The sequence below is a fragment of the Phoxinus phoxinus genome (assembly GCF_949152265.1).
Source record: "Phoxinus phoxinus genome assembly, chromosome: 20".
In the NCBI taxonomy this organism is placed as follows: Eukaryota; Metazoa; Chordata; class Actinopteri; order Cypriniformes; family Leuciscidae; genus Phoxinus; species Phoxinus phoxinus.
In genome coordinates this window covers 23,620,658-23,640,781 of record NC_136895.1, presented here as the reverse complement: position 1 = coordinate 23,640,781, position 20,124 = coordinate 23,620,658, and the positions used below count along the sequence as shown (strand labels likewise).

The following is a 20,124-nucleotide window of genomic DNA, read 5'->3' as shown; positions in this document are numbered from 1 at the left end:
CATGGCTGCCGCCATTCGAGCGACTCGCTCGTATGTATTCTGAATGGCAGATTCTACACTAGAATACTTGATTAGTTGGTGCAAGTAATTACACATGCATGAGCACATATCATTTTGAAAGAACTTAAATTACACAGTGTAGCTTTAAGTATATCTTTAGTTGGACCTCAGCACAAGTTCATAAATATGTAAATGTATGTGGTATTCCTAGTATAATATAAATATTTTTTTAAATACGTTTTAGTATATATATTTTCACTAGGGTACTTGACTTGTGTGAGAGGGTCATAGTATGTAAATTGTCAAAACGAGCGTGAAAGTTTGACATGGAGCAACTATTTCTGAGACCAAAGAGAGTACACGTCACTCCTCTCCTCACAAAATTGCACTGGTTGCCAGTTGCCACTCGCATCAAATACAAGTCACTGACGTTTGCCTACAGAACAACCACTGGCACTGCTCCCTTGTACCTAAACTCATTACTCCAGACTTATGTGCCATCCAGAAACTTGCGCCCTGTAAGCGAACGCCATTGATTTAGAAAGAAATGGAAAGATGTGTCACTCAAAATAGGGACTATAATGTAATGTGTACACAGTATAACAAAAGTTTTAGCAAGTTTGGAGGAAACAGAAATTCTCTTTAAATTTTTTACTTACCCATTTGCCTTTTTAATTTAGAGATTCTGTGGCGATAGTAAATCAGACCAAAAGCTGCAGCCACAAGCAGCAGAACAGGAACTAAAACACCGAAAACAATTCCTGCTATAGCACCCGAAGAAAGACGTGGATCTGGGACAGTTATATAGAGAGATAGTGGAAGTGTCAGTCAATGTGATGATCTGAAATGACTTCAAACATATGCTAATAATACTGTATGCCAGGGTTCCTCAAATCCAGTCCTGGAGGGCCAATGCCTTGCAGAGTTCAGTTCCAACCCTGATCAAAATCACCTGAGCAAACTTATCAAAGTCTTCAGGATCACTAGAAAATAACAGGTAGGTGATTTTGATCAGGGTTCGAGCTAAACTCTGCAGGGCAGTGGCCCTCCAGGACCGAATTTGAGGAACCCTGCCGTATGCCATTATATTGAAAGACTTGCTCTTTCAGTTACTTAGAGTGACTCACCAGTGACAGAAAGAATGAATCGCTGTGAGCTCTCACTGCCTCTGATCTGTAGTTCATAAAGTCCAGAGTCTGTGATTCTAGTGTTTGTGATGGTCAGAGATCCAGTTTGATGATCCAGGTTCAGTCGGCCTCTGAATCTCTCATCAGCGTTGTTTAGTGAGGTCTCCTTAGTTTCAACATCAATTTTAGCCAGGAGAATTCCTTCATCTCCAAACCTCCACAGCATCAGAGCATCTTTGTGCATTTCAGCATCAGTGTGTAGAGTGACAGACGTTCCCTCCGTCACTGACACTGTCTTCACTGCCTCCGTCTCACCAACCATGTCTGCAAAACAAGCAGAACATTTACAAAAATGTGTTTCACGACATTTCAAGTTTACATTCATCTGGGTCTTTGCGAACGGTCAATTTTGAGCCGATTTTTTGCTCACAATGGAACTTTATAACTCACAATTGCGAGTTTCTATCTCACATATCTAAAGAAGAAAAGTCAGAATTGTGAGATATAAAAAAACTCGCAATTGCAAGAAAAGTTAAAATTGCGAGGTATAGGCTAAACTCACAATTTAGATATATAAAGTCAGAATTGCAAGATAAACATACAATTGTGAGAGAAAAAAAGTCAAAATTGTGAGATATAAACTCGCAATTGGGAGAAAGACAGTCAGAATTGTAATATAAAGTCACAATTATGATTTTATTTTTATTAATTCCATGGCAGAAAACATTTCCATATGCTATTTGACCAAAGTTAACACAAGTTAATATAATACAATAAAAAAATCTAACCATCCTCCATAACGTAGTTGCGATTTACGTACATCTCATATAATTTATTATACACTCCAAAGAGCTTTGTTATCAGCTCTACAATGGGAAATTAAACCATATCCGTACCGGCTGGGCCGGATCAGCACGGAATGGAACGATTAAACAATGGGAACGGTTTAGCCCAACGGTGGGAGAGCAGCTAAAGTTACAATAAAATACTTGAGATACTCACCACTGACAGTAACATTAAATATCTTTATCGTAGTCTTTTTTCTAGAGATGGAGAGTTTATATTGTCCTGAGTGTGTGATTCTGGTGTTTCTGATGGTGAGAGAGCCAGTGTTTTCATCCACCTGTAATCTGCCTCTGAATCCCATATCCTCATTGTTGACAGAAAATGAAGTGAAGTCGCCCTTTCTCGTTATTTTAGATATGAGAGAGTCTTTTGGTCCAAACAGCCACAGTATAGTATCATCATTCAGTATTTCAGAAAGATTAGTGTGTAGAGTGACAGAATCTCCCTCCATCACGGACACTGACTCATATTCATCCATCTCTGTCCCAGATACACCTGGAATACAAACATAACAAGTTTTACTGAAACTGTATTATGCTAAATTGTTACTGTAAGTGTTTTCTGAGGTTTAATTCATGGGACCATTTCAGTTCATAAGATTAGTAATCAATTTAAATAATTATTATTCAATATAATTATTGGCTCTCGCGATTCGCTTCATTCTCACTAAAGCTGTGATTGTAAAGCATCTCATTTTAAGTCTTTACTGATTAACATACTCTCTTTCATGGGTACTACAAAACCACTTCGGCAAACATATACTATTGAAATATTTGTGTGAGCAGCTGAAAAGACAAACAGATCTTGGGTTAGGCTACCTTTTTAGATTGTGGAGGAAAAATTATAATAATAATAAAAAATAAAACCATACACACCCAAGCTAAGCATTAACAAGATAAATGTACTTGAGAAGCAACACTATATTTAAGACTTGTTTTCATAGACTGTATCTGTATGAAACAAAGTAAAAAATGCTTTACGTCTTAGCCTAAATGTTGCTTCTCAAATTTGCCTAAATGGTACCCCGTCTCAGGATAAAAATATCAAGAATATGATTTTTTTTCTTTCAGTTTGTTATCTCTATTGGGTTTGTTAATTCTTTAGTCATCGCTAAATCTTGAAATCATTATAAAACCTTGTTATTTTATAATGATTTTCAAGATTGTTATAATCCTGTCTATAAATCGAAACCGAAAGGAAATCGAGATTCAAAACTTACCGTACATAAAAAATAAGCACAGAAAGAGCAACATGTTCCACGTTTTTGTAGAGCTGTTACGAATCTGACTTGAATATGATCAATGCTTTCTGTACGTTTGTGTTCCGCTGAAAATGTTGTCCTAAAGCTGTAGCAAGACAGACTGACAAGCCTGCACACTAGTCTCAAAACACAGTCACAAAAAGGTTTAGGCTCGTTCTCTAGACTTTTCTCAACGTTGTGAATGACGTTTAAAAAAGACCCAGTATAATGTTATCCCTGAACGAAATATACAGCAAAGTCTGGCGAGCAGGGCGTGGCACGAAACGCAGCCAGATTTCTAAGCTTAAAAACCCTTGTAGCTTACTTTAGTTAGGCTATACTTTATCCTAGGCTACTCTAACGAAAAAACGTAACGTATTTTACGAAGCTGCCTTTGCGACTCAGTTGTTTCGAAGTGCGTATCAAACTGCCAAAGTCAAGTGATTTCACTAGCCATTACTACCGATTACTACAATACCTCAAAGTAAGTTCGTCTGTGTTTGATGACGTAGCACGGTGTTCCCATGGGCGTTCCAATGAACGCAGTCAAGTACAAAACCTACAGAAAAAAACCCGCAAATAAATAAATACAGTTCAACATAAATAATATAAATAAATAAATAATTGTGAAAATAAATACATACTAAATACATAATATATTCCTGCATAAATAACTATAAACTATTAAATGTCAGAGGAGATAAATAATTAAATAAATAAAACGAACGTTGGAGGAATTTAAAAAAAAATTTTTTTAAAGGAAATGCTAAACTGAAAGTTTACTTTTTTTTATTCATTTTTGAATGAATCTCCATATGGCATGCTGTTATTGCCATGCCACGTGCCTTCTGATGTTTGATTGACATCCTCTCAATAAACAGAGCTACATTAAAAAATGAATAACCGGTTCTAAAGGTAAAAAAACAAACTTCCAGTTTAGCATTTACTTTAAAAAAAAAAAAAGTGTTTCCCCCAACATTTGTTTTATTCATTTAATTAATTATCTCCTCGCACATTTTATTATTTATATTTATTAAATCATATATTTTTTATGCAGGAATATGTGGATTTATGTATTTATTTGCGCATTTATTTATTTAGAATTTTGTGGATTCATTGAATTATTTGTATTTATGTATTTATTGTTTTTGCATATATTCCTGTAGGCACATATACTGGTAAAGACTCAAGATTATACTTTTCCTAGTTCGTTTAACGTATCAATTTTATGGACTTATTCCATTTATGTACAAAATTCCTCCACCGTTTATCTTAAGCGGTTAGAAAACGTAGGCCTACTCAATGTCAACAACATGCAGTGACATCCGCAACCAATGGGAACGCCTACTAGAGACCCACTTGATGCATTTAGTGACATGCAACAGCAGCAACAGAGTCGCTTGTGTTGTGAACGCGCGGTTTTAAAGTGGTTTACTGCGTGTTTAAAGTGGTTGACATACGGCCAAGGAATATGGTTAATTATTTTATTGTGTTCTTTGTGTGCTTGTGGCGTCTGGTTGGTAAGTGATGAGTGTTTTTAATTATGACGTCCCTTATTTATTTTTGTATAAATAAACTCTTTGCATTACGTTGGTTTTCGTTAAAAGTTTATCAATTTCTTATCTCTTTAATATCTTTACAAACGTAATTTATTAGTTCTGGGACATGCTGCGTATTTTATTGGAAATAATTCCAAAACAAAATTTGATATTTAGTCTTATCCAAAAATAATTGTTGTAGTTTCACTTCTGTTTGCACGTGAAAGTGAGTGCTGGAGAACAATCACCTGAACTCCTGAATATAAAAGTTCTATAAAAGTTTAATGCAATTCATTAAACATTCACTAAAGAAAATGTCTATAAATACAAATCACTGATGACTGTAAGTTTGGTCATTAATAACAAACATCATGTCTGTTACAAAATATGTTCCCTTTTCCTGAAGATGTGACGGATGAAGTGAAGTCAGTGTCAGTGATGGAGGGAGATTCTGTCACTCTAAACACTGAAACACAGAAATATGTGTTGATACAGTGGATGTTCGGAAGCACAAGAATCGCTGAAGTCGACAGAATCACGGAATCAAACTCGACGTATGATGAGAGATTCAGAGACAGAGTGAATCTGGATCAAACCGGATCTCTGACCATCACAAACACCAGAACCACAGACTCTGGACTTTATAAAGTATCAATTATCAGTGGAGAGACCAGTTACATGAGTTTCAATCTCACAGTCTATGGTGAGTAGAGAATAATAGTTATATTTTTAAATGTTTATTTTGTGTTCTTTTCACTATTCCATCATTTTATGATGTCTCGATGGCTTTAGTTCCATTTAAAATATGGATCTACTATAAAATAAGATCAGAAGTGTGTGATGAGAATAACATCTCAGTAACATCTGTCATTATCAGAGACTCCACAAAGTATTTCATCATCAGAAAGATCATCGAGCTCCAACTTTTTCTCGTCCAGCTGTGCTGTGAACAATTCAACCGTCGCCCAGACTGAGAATCACAACATTACTGAACTCAGTTCAGGTACATCACTCACTCTTACTCTGTTAAATGTGTTCAGTCAGTGCAATATTAGTTTCTGTAAAGCTTTAAAATATTATGTCAGAACGGAAACACTCGTGCAGTTGTGACCAAACATATTCATAGGTCTTGTTTTGTTGCTAAACCATCAACCACATAAACCAATTTAAATAGCATGATTTGTATTAACAATGCATTTATGCATTTTAAGGATGCTTTTATCCGAAGCAACTTGCATTTCTTTCAAGATTTACGTTTGATCGGCTCATGCATTCATGGAAAGATTGAACTATTTGTGCACACAAGTGCATTTGCTGTTTTTTTCCTTTGTGATCTAACTGGAACAGAACAGACCGCAGAAGAGCGACAAAGACATGAAGCAGGTGTGTGTGTGTGTGTGTGTGTGTGTGTGTGTGTGTGTGTGTGTGTGTGTGTGTGTGTGTGTGTGTGTGTGTGAGAGAGAGCGTGTGTGAGAGAGAGCGTGTGTGAGAGAGCGTGTGTGAGAGCGTCAGTGGGGGTGCTGCTTTAAAAAAACATTAGTGCAGAAAAAAGATCTTGGAGAAAGAGTCACATAATCACAGGTTTCTAGAAGAGCTGAGGTTAAAGAACTAGAACTATAGACTCTAGAGTTATATTATATTCATTATTTTAAACAATACTAGTAAAAAAAGTAGTGAAAAGGAATTAGATGCACAGGTCTGATTCAGCGTTTTTCTTTTCTTTTTCAGGCCACATCCACTGTTGTGGTTTCACTGAAGCTGTGATCCGATTGGTCGTCTCTGCTCTGGTGGGCGTGGCTACTGTTGCTGTGCTGGTTTATGACATCAGATCTACAAGAAGTGAGATGATCAGAGAAGAAGAGACCAGACATCACTGTCAGACTCCTGGAGTCATATCAGACCAACAGTGTGAACTGAGCAGAAGCTTTAGTTCCAGATATGTTTGCTGAAGTTAACTGGTATAATCTATAATAAAATATCCATTAACACTCGACAGATTTCCTATACTTACACAGCTGTTTATTAACAGAATGTTTTTCATCTATTGAAAATGTATTGATTGTGTTTGCACAGAATATATTTTTTATTGATCTATTCAATTAAATTCATGAATGCAAACATAATTACCCTAAACAAAATAATAATTAGCAACACATGATGCATTATAATTATAAGCTTTGTTGAAATGACTCTTGGTGAATGTTTTTGGCGAATTTTAATAAAGATTTAGTTTTACAACAACCATTGTCCACTTTTATTACATCCTTAAACAATATAGTTCAAGGTTGTATTTACGTGACACACTAGCAGCTCCAGATTGTGTGTCGAAACCTTTTGTGGTCTCAGTTATTCACATCTGTCCAGCTGTGGTTTGATCTGATGGCTGGACGAAAGAGTTCAGCTAGTAGAATTAGGAGATTGGGAAATTAAGGAGATTGGGAAATAAGAAAACAGTTTAATTTGGTTAAAGGCAACGGGCCTTATTGAGGAATTAAGGAAACTTTTGTGCAGATTTCAGAGCCGGATAGGAGCTACTCTTTACTATTTCTGCCATATAAAGATATTATTAGATATTAAAATATTATTATTATTAGTCACATTTATTTATATAGCGCTTTTTACAATACAGATTTTTCAAATCTTTACAGTGATAACAGGAAAATAATGCAACAAAGTTAAGAAAATAGCTTCATAGTCCAGCTTAAGTGAGTTCAGTGATGGTTCTTTTTTGTTGTAAAAAAAGTTATTAATTTAGTTCATTTATATATATAGCCGCTCTGGAGAAAACAGTGATGTCATCGTCCAACATCGTTTACTACGTACAGCCTCTAGGTGGAGCTCCAGCAGTGTCACTCGAACTGGACATCATGATTCAACACAGTTTACTGAATGGCAGACACGATCATCCAATTACTGTTCCTGGAGACTTTGTTCCTGTGAAAAATTAAGTGGTCTGTTAACAGCGGTAATAGATAAAGACCATAGTATGTTTATGATGTAAATGTATGCCTCAGACATCACACATATGGACCGTTGGCTGAACGTCTAATGCATGTGACACAAAACTCAAGTGGTACTCACTACAGTCGGATGACATCCAGCTCCACATATGGACATCTAATGGGGTGGAGGGTTAGAGTTGTGCGTAGGGTTAGGGTGTGGTTAGATATTCTTGCTAAACCCATTAAGCCCAAATTACATTTGCTCGTTCTCACTGGTTGTCTAGCGGGGAGGAGCTAGACATAAGCTCCACCCATTTGTTCTGCAGTGAGCAGTTCTTTAACGGTCCACCTGGAAAAAAAAGCCATCTTGATGCCAAACACTCTCACTCTGTGACAATGAGCGCTTATCAGGATCAACTAAACGCTGGATTTTCAAAAGCATGTGAAGTTAGCGGCACCACTTTTGCAGCAAACTTGCACAAGGTTCTGGAATGAATCGTTTATTAGATGCACGCCAGTCTGTTATTTTGGGACATCAACTTTACATTGTCATGCCCCTTAACATGACGTGGATCAAAACGAAATTTGATTGGTTGCTTTACATGTCAGTCAGACGGCTTTTGGGTGGTCCTTGTCCAATGAAACCTGCGACCTTCTGCCGTCAGTCTAAAGCTCTGGCTACGCGACACTATGTAACTAACATGCCAGTTAAAGTTCAGGTTTGACTTGATGTAGTGTGTCCACAGATTATATATCCAACAAATTTCATAAAGAATAAAGGTTTTCAACCACATATGGGCAATCTAACAATCATACAGTCTACTAACATTTAGGGCCCTATCCTACACATGGCCCAATGCAGCCCCAGGTGTGACGCAAGTGTCTTTTGCTAATTTCAGCCCGACACAGTTATCATTTCCACATCTTGCGCCGCCATGTTGTTTTAATAGCAAATGCATTTGCACCCATCTGGTCGCCCATGGGGGTGCTGGTCTGAAACAGAGGTGTGTTCAGGCGCCTTTTTTGAGGCGACTGAAATAGACTGCACCATTGACCAACTGAAACCCGGTCTAAAGTCAATGTTTTTTCGTTTTTTTCTTTTTCATTTAAATAATATGCAGGGTTTATTTTGTATTTTATTTTTTTTGTTAGTAGTATGCGCCTGTAGGCTGGTCAACAACGCGTCCCATAGATCCGTTTCCTCGCTAGAGAAGCGTTCAGTTTTTCCGCTTGCAAATTCCGTCATGTAAATTGCGAATCCGCCATGGTGCGAGTGGAACTGGCTTTTAAAGGAAATGGGAGATGAGACTCTTGATTGGTTTATTGCACGTTATGCCCAAAACACACCCATTACTCATTAGAGAATCGGGACAACCCTTTTAGACCATGCACCGACCATTTATCCTGTCGTTAAACTAGCAAAAGTGGATTCAGACGCCCAAGTGCACTTTAGACCATGCGCTTAGATCATCAATAGGGCCCTGAATGTGCTAGATCCGGATTATCTTGAGTTTTGCATTAGTTCAAATGGGCATGATGGAAACAGTTTAACTGATCTAAAATGGATATAGCACGTTTTTGGCAACATTATCGTTATTATACTTATTTTTCCAGAACTTTTTTTTTTGTCTTAAAGGGACAATGTGTAGTTTTTAAAGTATTTTATTAACTAAAATCAATGTATTTATTCATAAATACATCCACAATGGTGTAGAATTACCTCTCCCAATGATCCGACTTATCCTCGTGCGCGAATAATTTCTTATCTTCATTTACATGGGACAGGTAAGTCCACGGAGGCTTCCATGTCGTTCCTCCATCTTGAAAAACTATAATAGCAGAGAGGGACAAAAAGCACTAGGCTTCCTCAACGTGTTTCCACGGCGCGTTTTCGTTCAGAGCCAGCGTCACGTGACTGAAACCAGCTGAAGCGGACAATGAGAGAGACGTTATGCATGTCACTTCCCCGGTAAATTTTAAAGGTTGCACTGCATGGTACTTAATGGTACATAATTCAGGATCATACTTATGCCGAGCCACAGGAGAAATGGCAAAATTGAATTTAAAAGGAAACGTGACCAGCGAATTAAAAAACCGAGGGTAAATAACGGGATAGCTTTACCCAGGTGGAAAGCTAATGAAGGAGAAAGACTTTGAAAGGGACGCTGAAGTTGCCTGCTTTCTTCTCGACGGTAAGTCAATGTTACGGTCTAAATTACAAGCTTTTTTTTTTTCATTGCTTGGTTGTGTAATTTATTATATAGGCAGCATAACAGTAGAACATGTAACGTATAGTTAAACTCGACGAAGGGATATTGTTGTCATAGCTTCTTGGTACATAGCGGCTACTGTAGTTGCAACACACATTTGAAAAAGCGAGGAGCTAGAGAGCATTATTCGTTTGAATGCAAAATACAATTTCATCGCTAGATGGGAGTAATTCCTACACACTGTCCCTTTAATATGTTTTCTTAAACATTTTCTTTAACTGTTTGTTTAGCATTAAATCATACTGGGACGCGTGTTAAAATTGTTGGATGTGGATGTGGCACAGCCCTACCTAGAAAATGTTCCACCAGCCACCACTACTCCTGAAACTGTCAAAAAGCAAATTAGTCTTTTAAGTATCAAACAGTTCAGTTTCCCGATTTCTGTGACTGTCTGGAATTAGTTCAGATGCAGTGAACAATAACAGCTATTCCAGGACTGATATTTGGTAATTGTAGCACCATGGATCATTTGAAAGAGTCACGCGTCCTGAGTGTAGACAGCGAATGGTAAACTTTGAGGATTGTGTCTCTGTGTACTACCCCTGAAAGGAAGTATGTTTATCAGTAACCACTCAAAATGCGATGCTTCACAATCACAGCTTTACTGAGAATCAATTGGGACAATAAATCAATAATTATTACACACAACAAATGCATCCGCGCTCTTATTTAAACATTTTCTCGAATCAATGCACTTCGAGCTTCACGTAGTGAAGTATGTAGGCCTACTTGAGGTAGTGTATATCTTACATTAAAGCATTTACACTCCCTGTATTCACAAGTTTGCATCTAATTTAAAACACATAACGATATAATCAAACATTCACATTTTAACCAAACAGAATAACTCTAAAAATAACATTTGATCATCTCACTCTTTTGCTGTACGGTTTGCGTGTTCTTTTCAGCTGATAGCTTAATGCTGTATTCAAATCATATTGCAATTAAAATGTATACATTTATAAAACAATATTTAGCTGAATGTATTTAGAAAACATATTTTACATTTGTGCAAATGTGCGTTATATACAGTATACCTTAAAGGGAGCATGTTTATATCAGCAATCACTCAAAATGCGATGCTTCACAATCACAGCTTTACTGAGAATGAAGAGAATCTCGATATCCCATGATATCACAATCAGATGCATCCATTTTAACAGCGTTAGCATTTAGATTTTTAATATCACATGAATTTACTAAATATTAATGAATGCAAAACTCAACATTTTGAAAGTATTTGACAACAAATTCATATTTAATAATTATTTAAACTGATTACTCATTGTATGAACTGAAAAGGTCCCATGAATTAAACCTCAGAAAAAAAGCATTGTACAGTACTGTAACTCTTCAGCATATTACATGTGCCCGTGCTTCATCAGTTCTCAGTAGTTCTTCAGCAGTGAGATTAGTGTCTGTAGGACACGTGTCTTCTGTAACCTGCTGTTAGTCATGTGCTCAACACACAAGAGCTCATTCCAACTTTTTCCAGCACACAGGTTCATTTCTCACTTTCATAAAAGCAGAAATATTTTGCTGAGCTCGATTGTTGATGATGTCAGAGTGATTGACACTGGTGGGCGTGTCTTATCGCATCATACTGAACTCTGCTGCTCGTCCTCTCCATCAGGAACATCTCCAATCAACAGCGGCGACATTACAGTCGCTGGCTCGTTCACTCGGTCTCCTGAGGAATCAGACAGAAAATAAAGAGACAAATCACAGAAATTAAAATAAAAGAAAGAAATGCTTTTTTTGCATTTACATCTACATATGGATGATGTCAAAGCTACACCATCTCAAGAGTTTCTAAACATGTACACTAAACAAAAACAAATATAGCTAATATTTTTACAATATGAATAACTACATATCTTTTTCCTTGAAAAGCTTAAAGAAAAATGTTAGGGTGTAACTTGTAGTTCGATTTGCTTGGTTCCTTTGGTCTGGACCAAAAACAACAACAAAAAAAAAAAAACACTTAGGCCCCATCCACACTACTGCGTTTTCGTTTAAAAACGGAGACCTTTTGCTACGTTTGCACCTCCCGTCCAGACTACAACTGCAAAAACGAAGACCTAAAACGGAGAAGTTTAGAAACGCTCCGACACCGTTTTGCGTTTTGAATCTCCGGAGGGCGTTTTAGTGAAGACGGTCAAAACGGAGGACATTAGAAACGATGACGCAGAGGCTCACGCTCGGCTCTATGATTGGATGTCATCAGTCATGGCGTATCCTTCCCTGATTCGTCAGCCACACATCACATGACCCGTCCCCGGGAAGAAAACATACAAAAACAGCCTGGACTACGTAACGTTAGTGACTGCAACATGGATAACGAATTACAAGCGTTACTGATGTTGATGTCTTTGCTAGCAGCTGTTGTGCAAATAAATTTAGCATTTTACAATGCTATAACTGCCTACATGGGCCTGTGTACACCGGCACACGCATGCCCAGTGTTGGTGAATGGTCACGTGATCCGTGTTTTCAGTCGTTTTAATGTGGACGGAGATCAATTCTAATACGCAGCTAAAACGCTGGTGTGGACAGAGATCGTATTCGTTTTAATTCTCCGTTTCTAAACTAAAACGCAGTAGTGTGGATAAGGCCTTAGTCTTGGTCCACTTAGAATTCACATTGGCATTTTTAACACTGAACCTAAAGGCATAGATGTTCATAATCTGACTGTTTGGCTTTTATCATGTATATTTTGAGACAGAACTAACCAAACATCAAAAACAATGCTGTGTTCTGGGATAACTGCACTTGTTGTGTGTCCGCAACTATTAGGGTATTTTGAGCAGCTGAGAACTCGTGAAGAGCTCATAAAATGTCAAAACAGGTGCAGGAATGCCTCCATCACACACACAAACGTAGATATGCCGCGAGAAGACGTGGTTCTAATTACTGTCCTGAACTGTGATGGGCAATATTCTGACTTTTTAGGGTCACATAATGTCCGATTTTTGGTTCGTTTACATGTCATTGGTCCATGTTGCGTTCATATTTCATTCGAACCGCACCAGAGTTAGTTTGGAAGCGGACGAGACCCATGTTTTTAGTGGAATCGGTCTGCTTGTTGCGTTCACACTCATTCAAATGAACCGCACTAACTTGTGATTTGCACTGCTCACATAACCTGGATCGCGAAACCACTGTTGGAGAACCGTCGAGGACTGTTTTTTAATAAATGTATTATTATTTGTATTATTAATACTCACGAGTGACCTTCACATTGATTCTTATGTATGTGGTATGTTCTTTGTTGATGATCTGTAGATTATAAGGTCCAGAGTCTGCAAGACTGATGTTTGAGATGAACAGAGATCCAGTCATCTTGTCCAGCTTCAGTCTGTCTTCAAATCTCTCGGTAATATTAGTAAGTCTCGAATCAGCTTTAACAACGAGACCGTTTTCTGGTCCAAACGTCCACAGTATCAGATCCCCTGTCTGGATTTCAGTAGAACGTGTCTTGAGAAGGGCAGGACCTCCCTCCTTCACTGACAATGAACCCACTTCACGTCACAGCAGCGCACAGAAACAGAGAAAGACAGAAAAACAAATGTTTGAATTAATTTTGAATACATTTGAATGAATACATTTAGATTAGATTTTCTGAACTATTTTGGCATGTTCCTGAACATGAACCTCATTTCATTTTTTTTTAATCCCATAAGGGTGCAAGAAAACTAAACGTTCATGAGCAGAACCATCTATTTAGCTATTTTGTTTCTTATGAGGTATGCAAAATTGTCTATACTTTAGTGCTGTCAATCGATAGTTTTTTTAACTAATTAAAATCGCACATTTTGTTCTTTAATTAATCACGATATGTATTGTGATAATATTCATGTAGAAACAACAATCACAGTATATTTGAAAGCTATACATTTTCAAATTTATTAGACTTTAAAAAATATTGGCAAAATTATTATTATGGGGAAATACGGATGCCACATTAATTGCATTAAACCTTTGTACTGTACAACTGAAAAAAAATTGTTACATTTTTACAACACTTATATGTTTTACTGTTTCGATGAGAAGACACACTGTTTGTATACACACTTCAATATAATTTATGTAACAAGGATTTAACTGAACATGCAAATATGCAGAAAAGCTTGTATCACTCCCGCAAAACACATTTTTTAGATATAATAATCAACAGTCAAATACCAAAGTTGTAAAGAAACATTTTCAAATTTGAAACATTATTATATATTTTCTTTTAATAAAATAAGCTACTTATGTTACTTCAATTTGTTAAATATAAACATTTAAAAAGTGGCGTCAAAGTTCTGTTTTCATTACAGATTTATTCAAACATCACTAAGATAGTCAAGTAAAAATATAGCCTAATGAATATTTATTATACTGCAAAATGTTCCTGTCTAGATTTTTTAAATATATATTATTTACAGCCACTCGATTTAAGCGATTTAAGCATTTTCAGACGTCTTAGTGTGGAAAGCTTGAAAACCGTAATGTAGCCTCAAGAAATGAAGATTCATATAAATTGGGAAATGGCTATTTTTAAAACCAGCCCTACTCATCTATGATTTCTGATGCCTTTTCTCGTTACGTGACTTGTTTCTCCTCAAAATATCCCTAATTTATTCATGCAATATTACAACTTTAATCTCCTAATTCACATAACAGCACCTGCCAATGGCCTTCTGGTCCCTCTATTGATTTCAGCAATGAGATCGTCTGCAGCTTTATAGGCCCACTCTATCGTATCAAAACCCTGTATTTGAGTAAGGGTTATGAAAGATTCTCCCTCCGTCGCGGTCTTTTCACGTGTCCCAGCTACACAGAAACAGAGAACAAATGTGTTCAGTGTGCAGGTGAACATCTCAATTATACATTCATACCAACCACACCATAAAGTCCATATGACTCATACTATATATTCCAAGTCTTCTGAGTGAGGAACAGACTGAAAAATTACTGGCAATGCCACACATCTCAAATCTCATTCTCTTTTCTGCACACTCACAGTTGTCATTGCTCAAACCTACTGCAGCACTTCAACAATTTTGGCAGAACATTGGAGAACTGGAAGATTATCAGTAAATAACTGTTCGTTACAAGTTATCATCTGACGTTAGAAGACTTGGAATATATAGCATGAATTGTTTGGACAACACAATAGCGCATTTTTGGTTATTTTCCTTTTTAGAGCTTGAACATTGAGGTCACTATGAAATGTTGTATGGAAAAGAGTGACATAAACAACAGCATGTTTGAAACAACATTACTTAAGTAAATGATGGGAGAAGTTCCATTTTTGAGTGAAATAGTAGTTGGAAAGGGTTGTAACACTACTGAAAAGTTGGAGTAAGTTGTTCAAATGTTCAAATTAGTTTTTCTTCAACTCCACCCCCATTTGAATTAAAAAAATTATATATTAACGAAAAAAAATCATAGAACTAATATAAAATACATAAAACAGGATAAGAGTTGCAAAAAAAATAAAAATTGTGTCAAATGTCAATTTATTTTTGTCTTCACAAAGGTAAGCTGGTTATAAGCATTTATATTTTAAACCTGTCGGTAAATGGTTTTCACAGGAAGTTGTGTACATATGTCACTCTGATGCCTGTACGTGTCTTGTCAGATCCCGGAAATAGAGAAAAAGTTACTCTGAATAAACTAGTGAAAAAAAACAATACCTTTATTGCACAATGCACATTTCTTAATATTAAGCCTAAAATGTGTTTTAATGTCACTATTGGTAAAGATAGTATGACCTCTGCACAATATAATTATTTAAATGCAAGATATTTAAAGTGTACCTTAAGTATACTTGCAATAGTTCCACTGTATCACAATCAAATATATTAAATATATCTTTAGCTGGATCTCAGCACTATTTCTGGATAACTAAAGTACATTAAGTACACAATGAGTTGTTCCAAAAAGTAAAATTGCAGCGTATTTATATCAAGTACATAAATACGTTCAATGTATTTAGTATAATTAGCATGAAATAAATGTATTTCAAATACATTTTAGTATATGTGTTTTCACTAGGGTACTTTGACTCATGTGGGGGTGTCACAGGTAAATTGTCAAAACGAGCGTGAAAGTTTGACATGGAGCTACTATATCTCCAACCTCCAGGGAATCACCCATTTTAAACAAACACCAAACAGATGAGAGTCTGCTGGGAAAAAAGAGAACTCGACAGAGCTCGTAATAAAACAAGAATCAACATCGGCTTGTCTTTAAAGAGATGACATGAGGGATTTGAAATGCTACAAAAGCAATGCAGAGAAGATGCTATTTTTATTTCTAACAAGTAGAGCTACAATTGCCATATAGCTCTCTAACAGAGTTCATTGTAAAGCATTATCTAATGTGAAGATTCAATTCATTATGGTTTGTTGTAGCGCTGTGCTGGAGTTTCTTTTCCCCAATGAGTGGTTTGATTTTGAAAGAAATGGAAAGACGAGTCGCTCAAAATAAGGACTATAATGTAATGCGTACGCAGTATAACAAAAGTTTTAGCAATATTATGGAGGAAATGGAAATTCTCTTTTAAATTTTGTAATACTTACCGCTTCTGCAGTGACAGTAAATCAGACCAAAAGCTGCAGCCACAAGCAGCAGAACAAGAACTAAAACACCGATAGAAATTCCTGCTATAGCACCCGGAGAAAGACGTGGATCTTTGGATATAAAGAGAGATAGTGAAAGTGTCATACAATGTGATGATCTGAAATGACTTAAAATATATGCTAATAATACTGTATGCCAGGGTTTCTCACATCTTGTCCTGAGCCAATGCAGAGTTTAGATCCAACCCTGATCAAACTTATCAAAGTCTTCAGGATCACTAGAAAATCACAGGTAGGTGATTTTGATCAGGGTTTGAGCTAAACTCTGCAGGGCAGTGGCCCTCCAGGACCGGATTTGAGGAACCCTGCCGTATGCCATTACACTGAAAGCTACTTACTCTTTCACTCACTTACACTCTTTCAGTTACTCAGAGTGACTCACCAGTGACAGAAAGAAGGAATCGCTGTGAACTCTCACAGTCTCTGATCTGTAGCTCATAAAGTCCAGAATCTGTGATTCTGGTGTTGTTGATGGTCAGAGATCCAGTTTGATGATCCAGCTGCAGCCGATCTCCGAAACTCCCATCAGTATCGTTTAACGAGATTGTATTAGTTTCAATATCGATTTTAGCTCGGATGATGCCCTTATCTCCAAATCTCCACAGCATCATGGCATATTTGTGGATTTTAGCATCAGTGTTTAGAGTGACAGACTCTCCCTCGGTCACTGACACTGACTTCACTGCATCCGTCTCACCAACCATGTCTGCAAAACAAGCAGGACATTAACAAAAATGTGTTTCACGACATTTCACAAGTTAGTCCCATCATGCGGTGCAAAATCTGGGAAATCACAGTCAATAAATGCTTACACAATCATTTAAATTTGGTTTAAAATCATGAAACTTAAATAACCATAATTCCATCCCAGGGTAAATATAAATAGTGTGAAATAATCCAGGGTTTAGAATGACCAATTATTAACACACTGATCTAAACCCAGACCATTAGCTGCTTCTCCACCGTCAGGCCGAACGGTTCTCAGAACAGTATTAACGTTTCAAGTCACATTTCTACTTGAGCATGGTTCAGCATGGCACGATTACAAACCGTTCTCAGCGTGTAGTGACTTGTGAAGTGGCATCGCTGCTCGGGATTGGTCACTTTCCTGTGGCCTGGCTGACAGTTTGGTGTCCAAGCACATTATTTATGGAGGCTTGTTTCCGTATCCATAAACCATATCCGAAACCAGCTTAAGCAATTGGAGCGGTTTGGCCCAACGGTGGAGGAGCAACTAAAGTTACAATAAAAGACTTGAGATACTCACCACTGACAGTAACACTAAATATCTTTGTCGTAGTCTTTTCTCTAGAGATGGAGAGTTTATATTGTCCTGAGTGTGTGATTCTGGTGTTTCTGATGGTGAGAGATCCAGTGTTTTCGTCCACCTGTAATCTGCCTCTGAATCCCATATCAACACCGGTGAAAGAAAATGAGGTCAAGTCTTCCTTTCTCCTTATTTGAGATATGAGAGCATGTTTTGGTCCAAACATCCACAGTATAGTATCATCATTCAGTATTTCAGAAAGATCAGTGTGTAGAGTGACAGAATCTCCCTCCATCACTGACACAGGCTCAGTTTCATCCGTCTCTATAGTAGATACACCTGGAATACAAACATAGCAAGTTTTACTGAAACTGTAATATGCTGAAGAGTTAGCCTACTGTAAGTGTTTTTTGAGGTTTAATTCATGGGACCATTTCAGTTCATGTAATCAGTTTAAATAATTATTAAATATGTTGTCAAATACTTTACACCGTTATGTACAGCACTAATTAATATGTTTAGTAAATTCATATGATGTTAAAAATCTAAATGTTAACGCTGTTAAAATGGGTGTATCTGATTGGTCGCGTGTTTACGTGCGTGTTCTCGTTATCAGGGAGCTCTCGAGTCGCGATTCGCTTCATTCCGTAAAGCTGTGATTGTGAAGCATCTCATTTTGAGTCTTTACTGATTATTAATATACTCCTCTGTAGGCCTATACTTCAAAACCAGATTAATTTCAGCAAACAGATTCGATTGGAATCTGTGTGTGAGCTGCTGAAAAGACAAGCAGATCTTGGATTAGGCCTTTTCAGTGACGGAAAAAAACGAATAAAAAATGTAAGACCACAGGCCTACACACAGTCAAGCATTAAGACAAATGTAGCCTACTTGAGAAGCAACTCTGTAGGCTATTTAAGACTTGCTTTCGTAGACATCTGTATGAAACAAAACAAAAAAAACATTTTCTGAAACCAAAGAATAGGCCTAAATGCATCTCGTCTCAGGATAAAAAAAATACTCATCAAGAATGGATTTGTTAGTTCTTCTGTCATCATTAAATCTTGAAATCATCATAAAACATTGTCTATGAAAATGTATAAATCGAAACCGAAAGGAAATAGACTGAGATTCATAACTTACCGTACATTAATAGTAGGAACATAACGAGCAACATTCCAAATGTTTTTGTAGAGCTGTAACGAATCTGACTTGAATAAATATGATCAATCCGATTGAACTATATGTTTGTGTTTCGCTGAATTTCCGGTGTTTGTCGTCCTAAAGCTGATGTAGCATGACTAAACTCAAATCACAGTCACACACAAAAAAAAATATATATATATATATATACTATATAAATAGGCTAGGCCTACTCCAAGTTTAGACTCACGACACTAGACTTTTCTCAACGTTGTGAATGACGTTTAAAAAAGACCCAATTCAATGTTATACTTGAAATAAATATAGGCTACAGCAGTAGCCTAATGTCGATCTGTCCTGGAGAGCCTCAGGTGTACTGTACTCTCTCTAGGAGAGGGCGTGGCACGACGTGGTTAAGTTGTTAACCCCTTGTAGGCTACTTTAATCCATACATTCACGAGAAAACGTGACTTATTTACGTAGTGAGGGCTCGATTGATAGCCTACCAGGGCTCATATGCTCCGAAGGCAATTTTCAAAACGATATCACATCACACATATCAAAATTAGCTTACAATACCACGTGATTGATGACATGTGAAGCTTCGAACGTCATGCAGGCTATCCGAAGGTCGGAACAGCTGGCATAAAAGCATACATTTATTTAAATGATTTAACACTAGGCCTACTTCTCTATAACTTTGTGATAATATAGCTATTTTATATAATCGAACAATATGTGAATCCGTTGACCAGACTATATGAGTTGGTATATTTGGCACTTTAATTTAGATGATAGGCCTATTAGATCTAGTTTGATAGAAGAACATCCCATTTGATTCTACTCTTGTAGTAGCCTCTGTCACCGTATGTCACGAACTTCCGAAGCTATTCTGTTTATGTAGAATTTTGGGGATTAATTATTTAATTTATTTGCGTTTTTTGCAGGTTACGTCCTCCATAAAGGCAACTGCAGGCGCACTCAAGAGCATATTTCCTAGTTTCCTAGACTTATCCCATTTGTACAATATTCATCCTCCAAAAAGTGTAGAAAACTTACTCAATGTCGACAACATGACATGACATCCGTGGGAACGCCTACCAGATGCAACAGCAGCAA

At 37.0% G+C, this 20,124-nt stretch overlaps 3 protein-coding genes and 1 long non-coding RNA gene across 12 annotated transcripts in view; 2 read left to right on the top strand and 2 right to left on the bottom strand.

Moving 5' to 3' along the window:
* Positions 1-3,767, bottom strand: part of LOC306988952 (uncharacterized protein) — an 11,832-nt gene extending 8,065 nt beyond the window's left edge. For 2 of the 7 annotated variants that reach the window (XR_013795530.1, XM_079594190.1), the window contains exons 1-4: positions 3,692-3,767; positions 2,130-2,468; positions 1,128-1,451; positions 660-791 (exon numbers count right to left, since the gene is read on the bottom strand). Coding sequence is in view for 5 of the 7 variants with exons in the window: in XM_079594190.1 (XP_079450316.1) it covers positions 660-791; positions 1,128-1,451; positions 2,130-2,451 (778 nt within the window). In the remaining 2 variants the exon portion in view is untranslated. Of the gene's footprint in view, positions 1-659; positions 792-1,127; positions 1,452-2,129; positions 2,469-3,192 lie in introns of all 7 variants that reach the window. The other 5 variants (XR_013795531.1, XM_079594189.1, XM_079594188.1 and 2 more) reach the window with 5 other exon arrangements.
* Positions 1-11,189, top strand: part of LOC306988985 — a 19,929-nt gene extending 8,740 nt beyond the window's left edge. The window contains exon 2 of the long non-coding RNA XR_013795539.1: positions 10,329-11,189. This is a non-coding gene — a long non-coding RNA (uncharacterized lncRNA). The remainder of the gene's footprint in view (positions 1-10,328) is intronic.
* Positions 4,527-6,988, top strand: LOC306988972 (uncharacterized protein). Its single transcript, XM_079594230.1, has 4 exons — positions 4,527-4,733; positions 5,158-5,454; positions 5,629-5,754; positions 6,480-6,988. The coding sequence occupies exons 1-4, from the start codon at positions 4,685-4,687 to the stop codon at positions 6,698-6,700; spliced, it is 693 nt and encodes a 230-aa protein (XP_079450356.1). The 5' UTR covers positions 4,527-4,684; the 3' UTR covers positions 6,701-6,988.
* On the bottom strand, positions 10,545-20,123 carry LOC306988953 (uncharacterized protein). 3 transcript variants are annotated; one of them, XM_079594195.1, is made up of 7 exons: positions 20,065-20,123; positions 17,863-18,201; positions 16,978-17,301; positions 16,536-16,646; positions 14,635-14,781; positions 13,191-13,484; positions 10,545-11,653 (listed from the first exon to the last, which is right to left on the bottom strand). In XM_079594195.1, exons 1-7 carry the CDS (start codon positions 20,078-20,080, stop codon positions 11,562-11,564), a joined length of 1,323 nt encoding a protein of 440 aa, XP_079450321.1. In that variant the 5' UTR covers positions 20,081-20,123; the 3' UTR covers positions 10,545-11,561. The 3 variants fall into 3 exon arrangements, with proteins under 3 accessions (XP_079450321.1, XP_079450319.1, XP_079450320.1); XM_079594193.1 differs by lacking the exon at positions 20,065-20,123 and adding an exon at positions 19,585-19,738; XM_079594194.1 differs by lacking the exon at positions 20,065-20,123 and adding an exon at positions 19,006-19,384.
* Position 20,124: the final 1 nt, after the last annotated feature.

What these genes read in the sequence shown, in the direction of transcription:
- LOC306988972 (XM_079594230.1), top strand. Translation starts at nt 4,685, where the DNA reads ATGGTTAATTATTTTATTGTGTTCTTTGTGTGCTTGTGGCGTCTGGTT. An exon ending in TTTCAATCTCACAGTCTATG is followed by an intron (nt 5,455 to 5,628) that starts GTGAGTAGAGAA and finishes TGTCATTATCAG; the next exon opens with AGACTCCACAAAGTATTTCA. An exon ending in CATTACTGAACTCAGTTCAG is followed by an intron (nt 5,755 to 6,479) that starts GTACATCACTCA and finishes TTTCTTTTTCAG; the next exon opens with GCCACATCCACTGTTGTGGT.
- LOC306988953 (XM_079594193.1), bottom strand. Translation starts at nt 19,660, where the DNA reads ATGCTTTTATGCCAGCTGTTCCGACCTTCGGATAGCCTGCATGACGTT. An exon ending in CACATGTCATCAATCACGTG is followed by an intron (nt 18,202 to 19,584) that starts GTATTGTAAGCT and finishes TTTGTATTCCAG; the next exon opens with GTGTATCTACTATAGAGACG. An exon ending in TTACTGTCACTGCAGAAGCG is followed by an intron (nt 14,782 to 16,535) that starts GTAAGTATTACA and finishes GTTTCTGTGTAG; the next exon opens with CTGGGACACGTGAAAAGACC.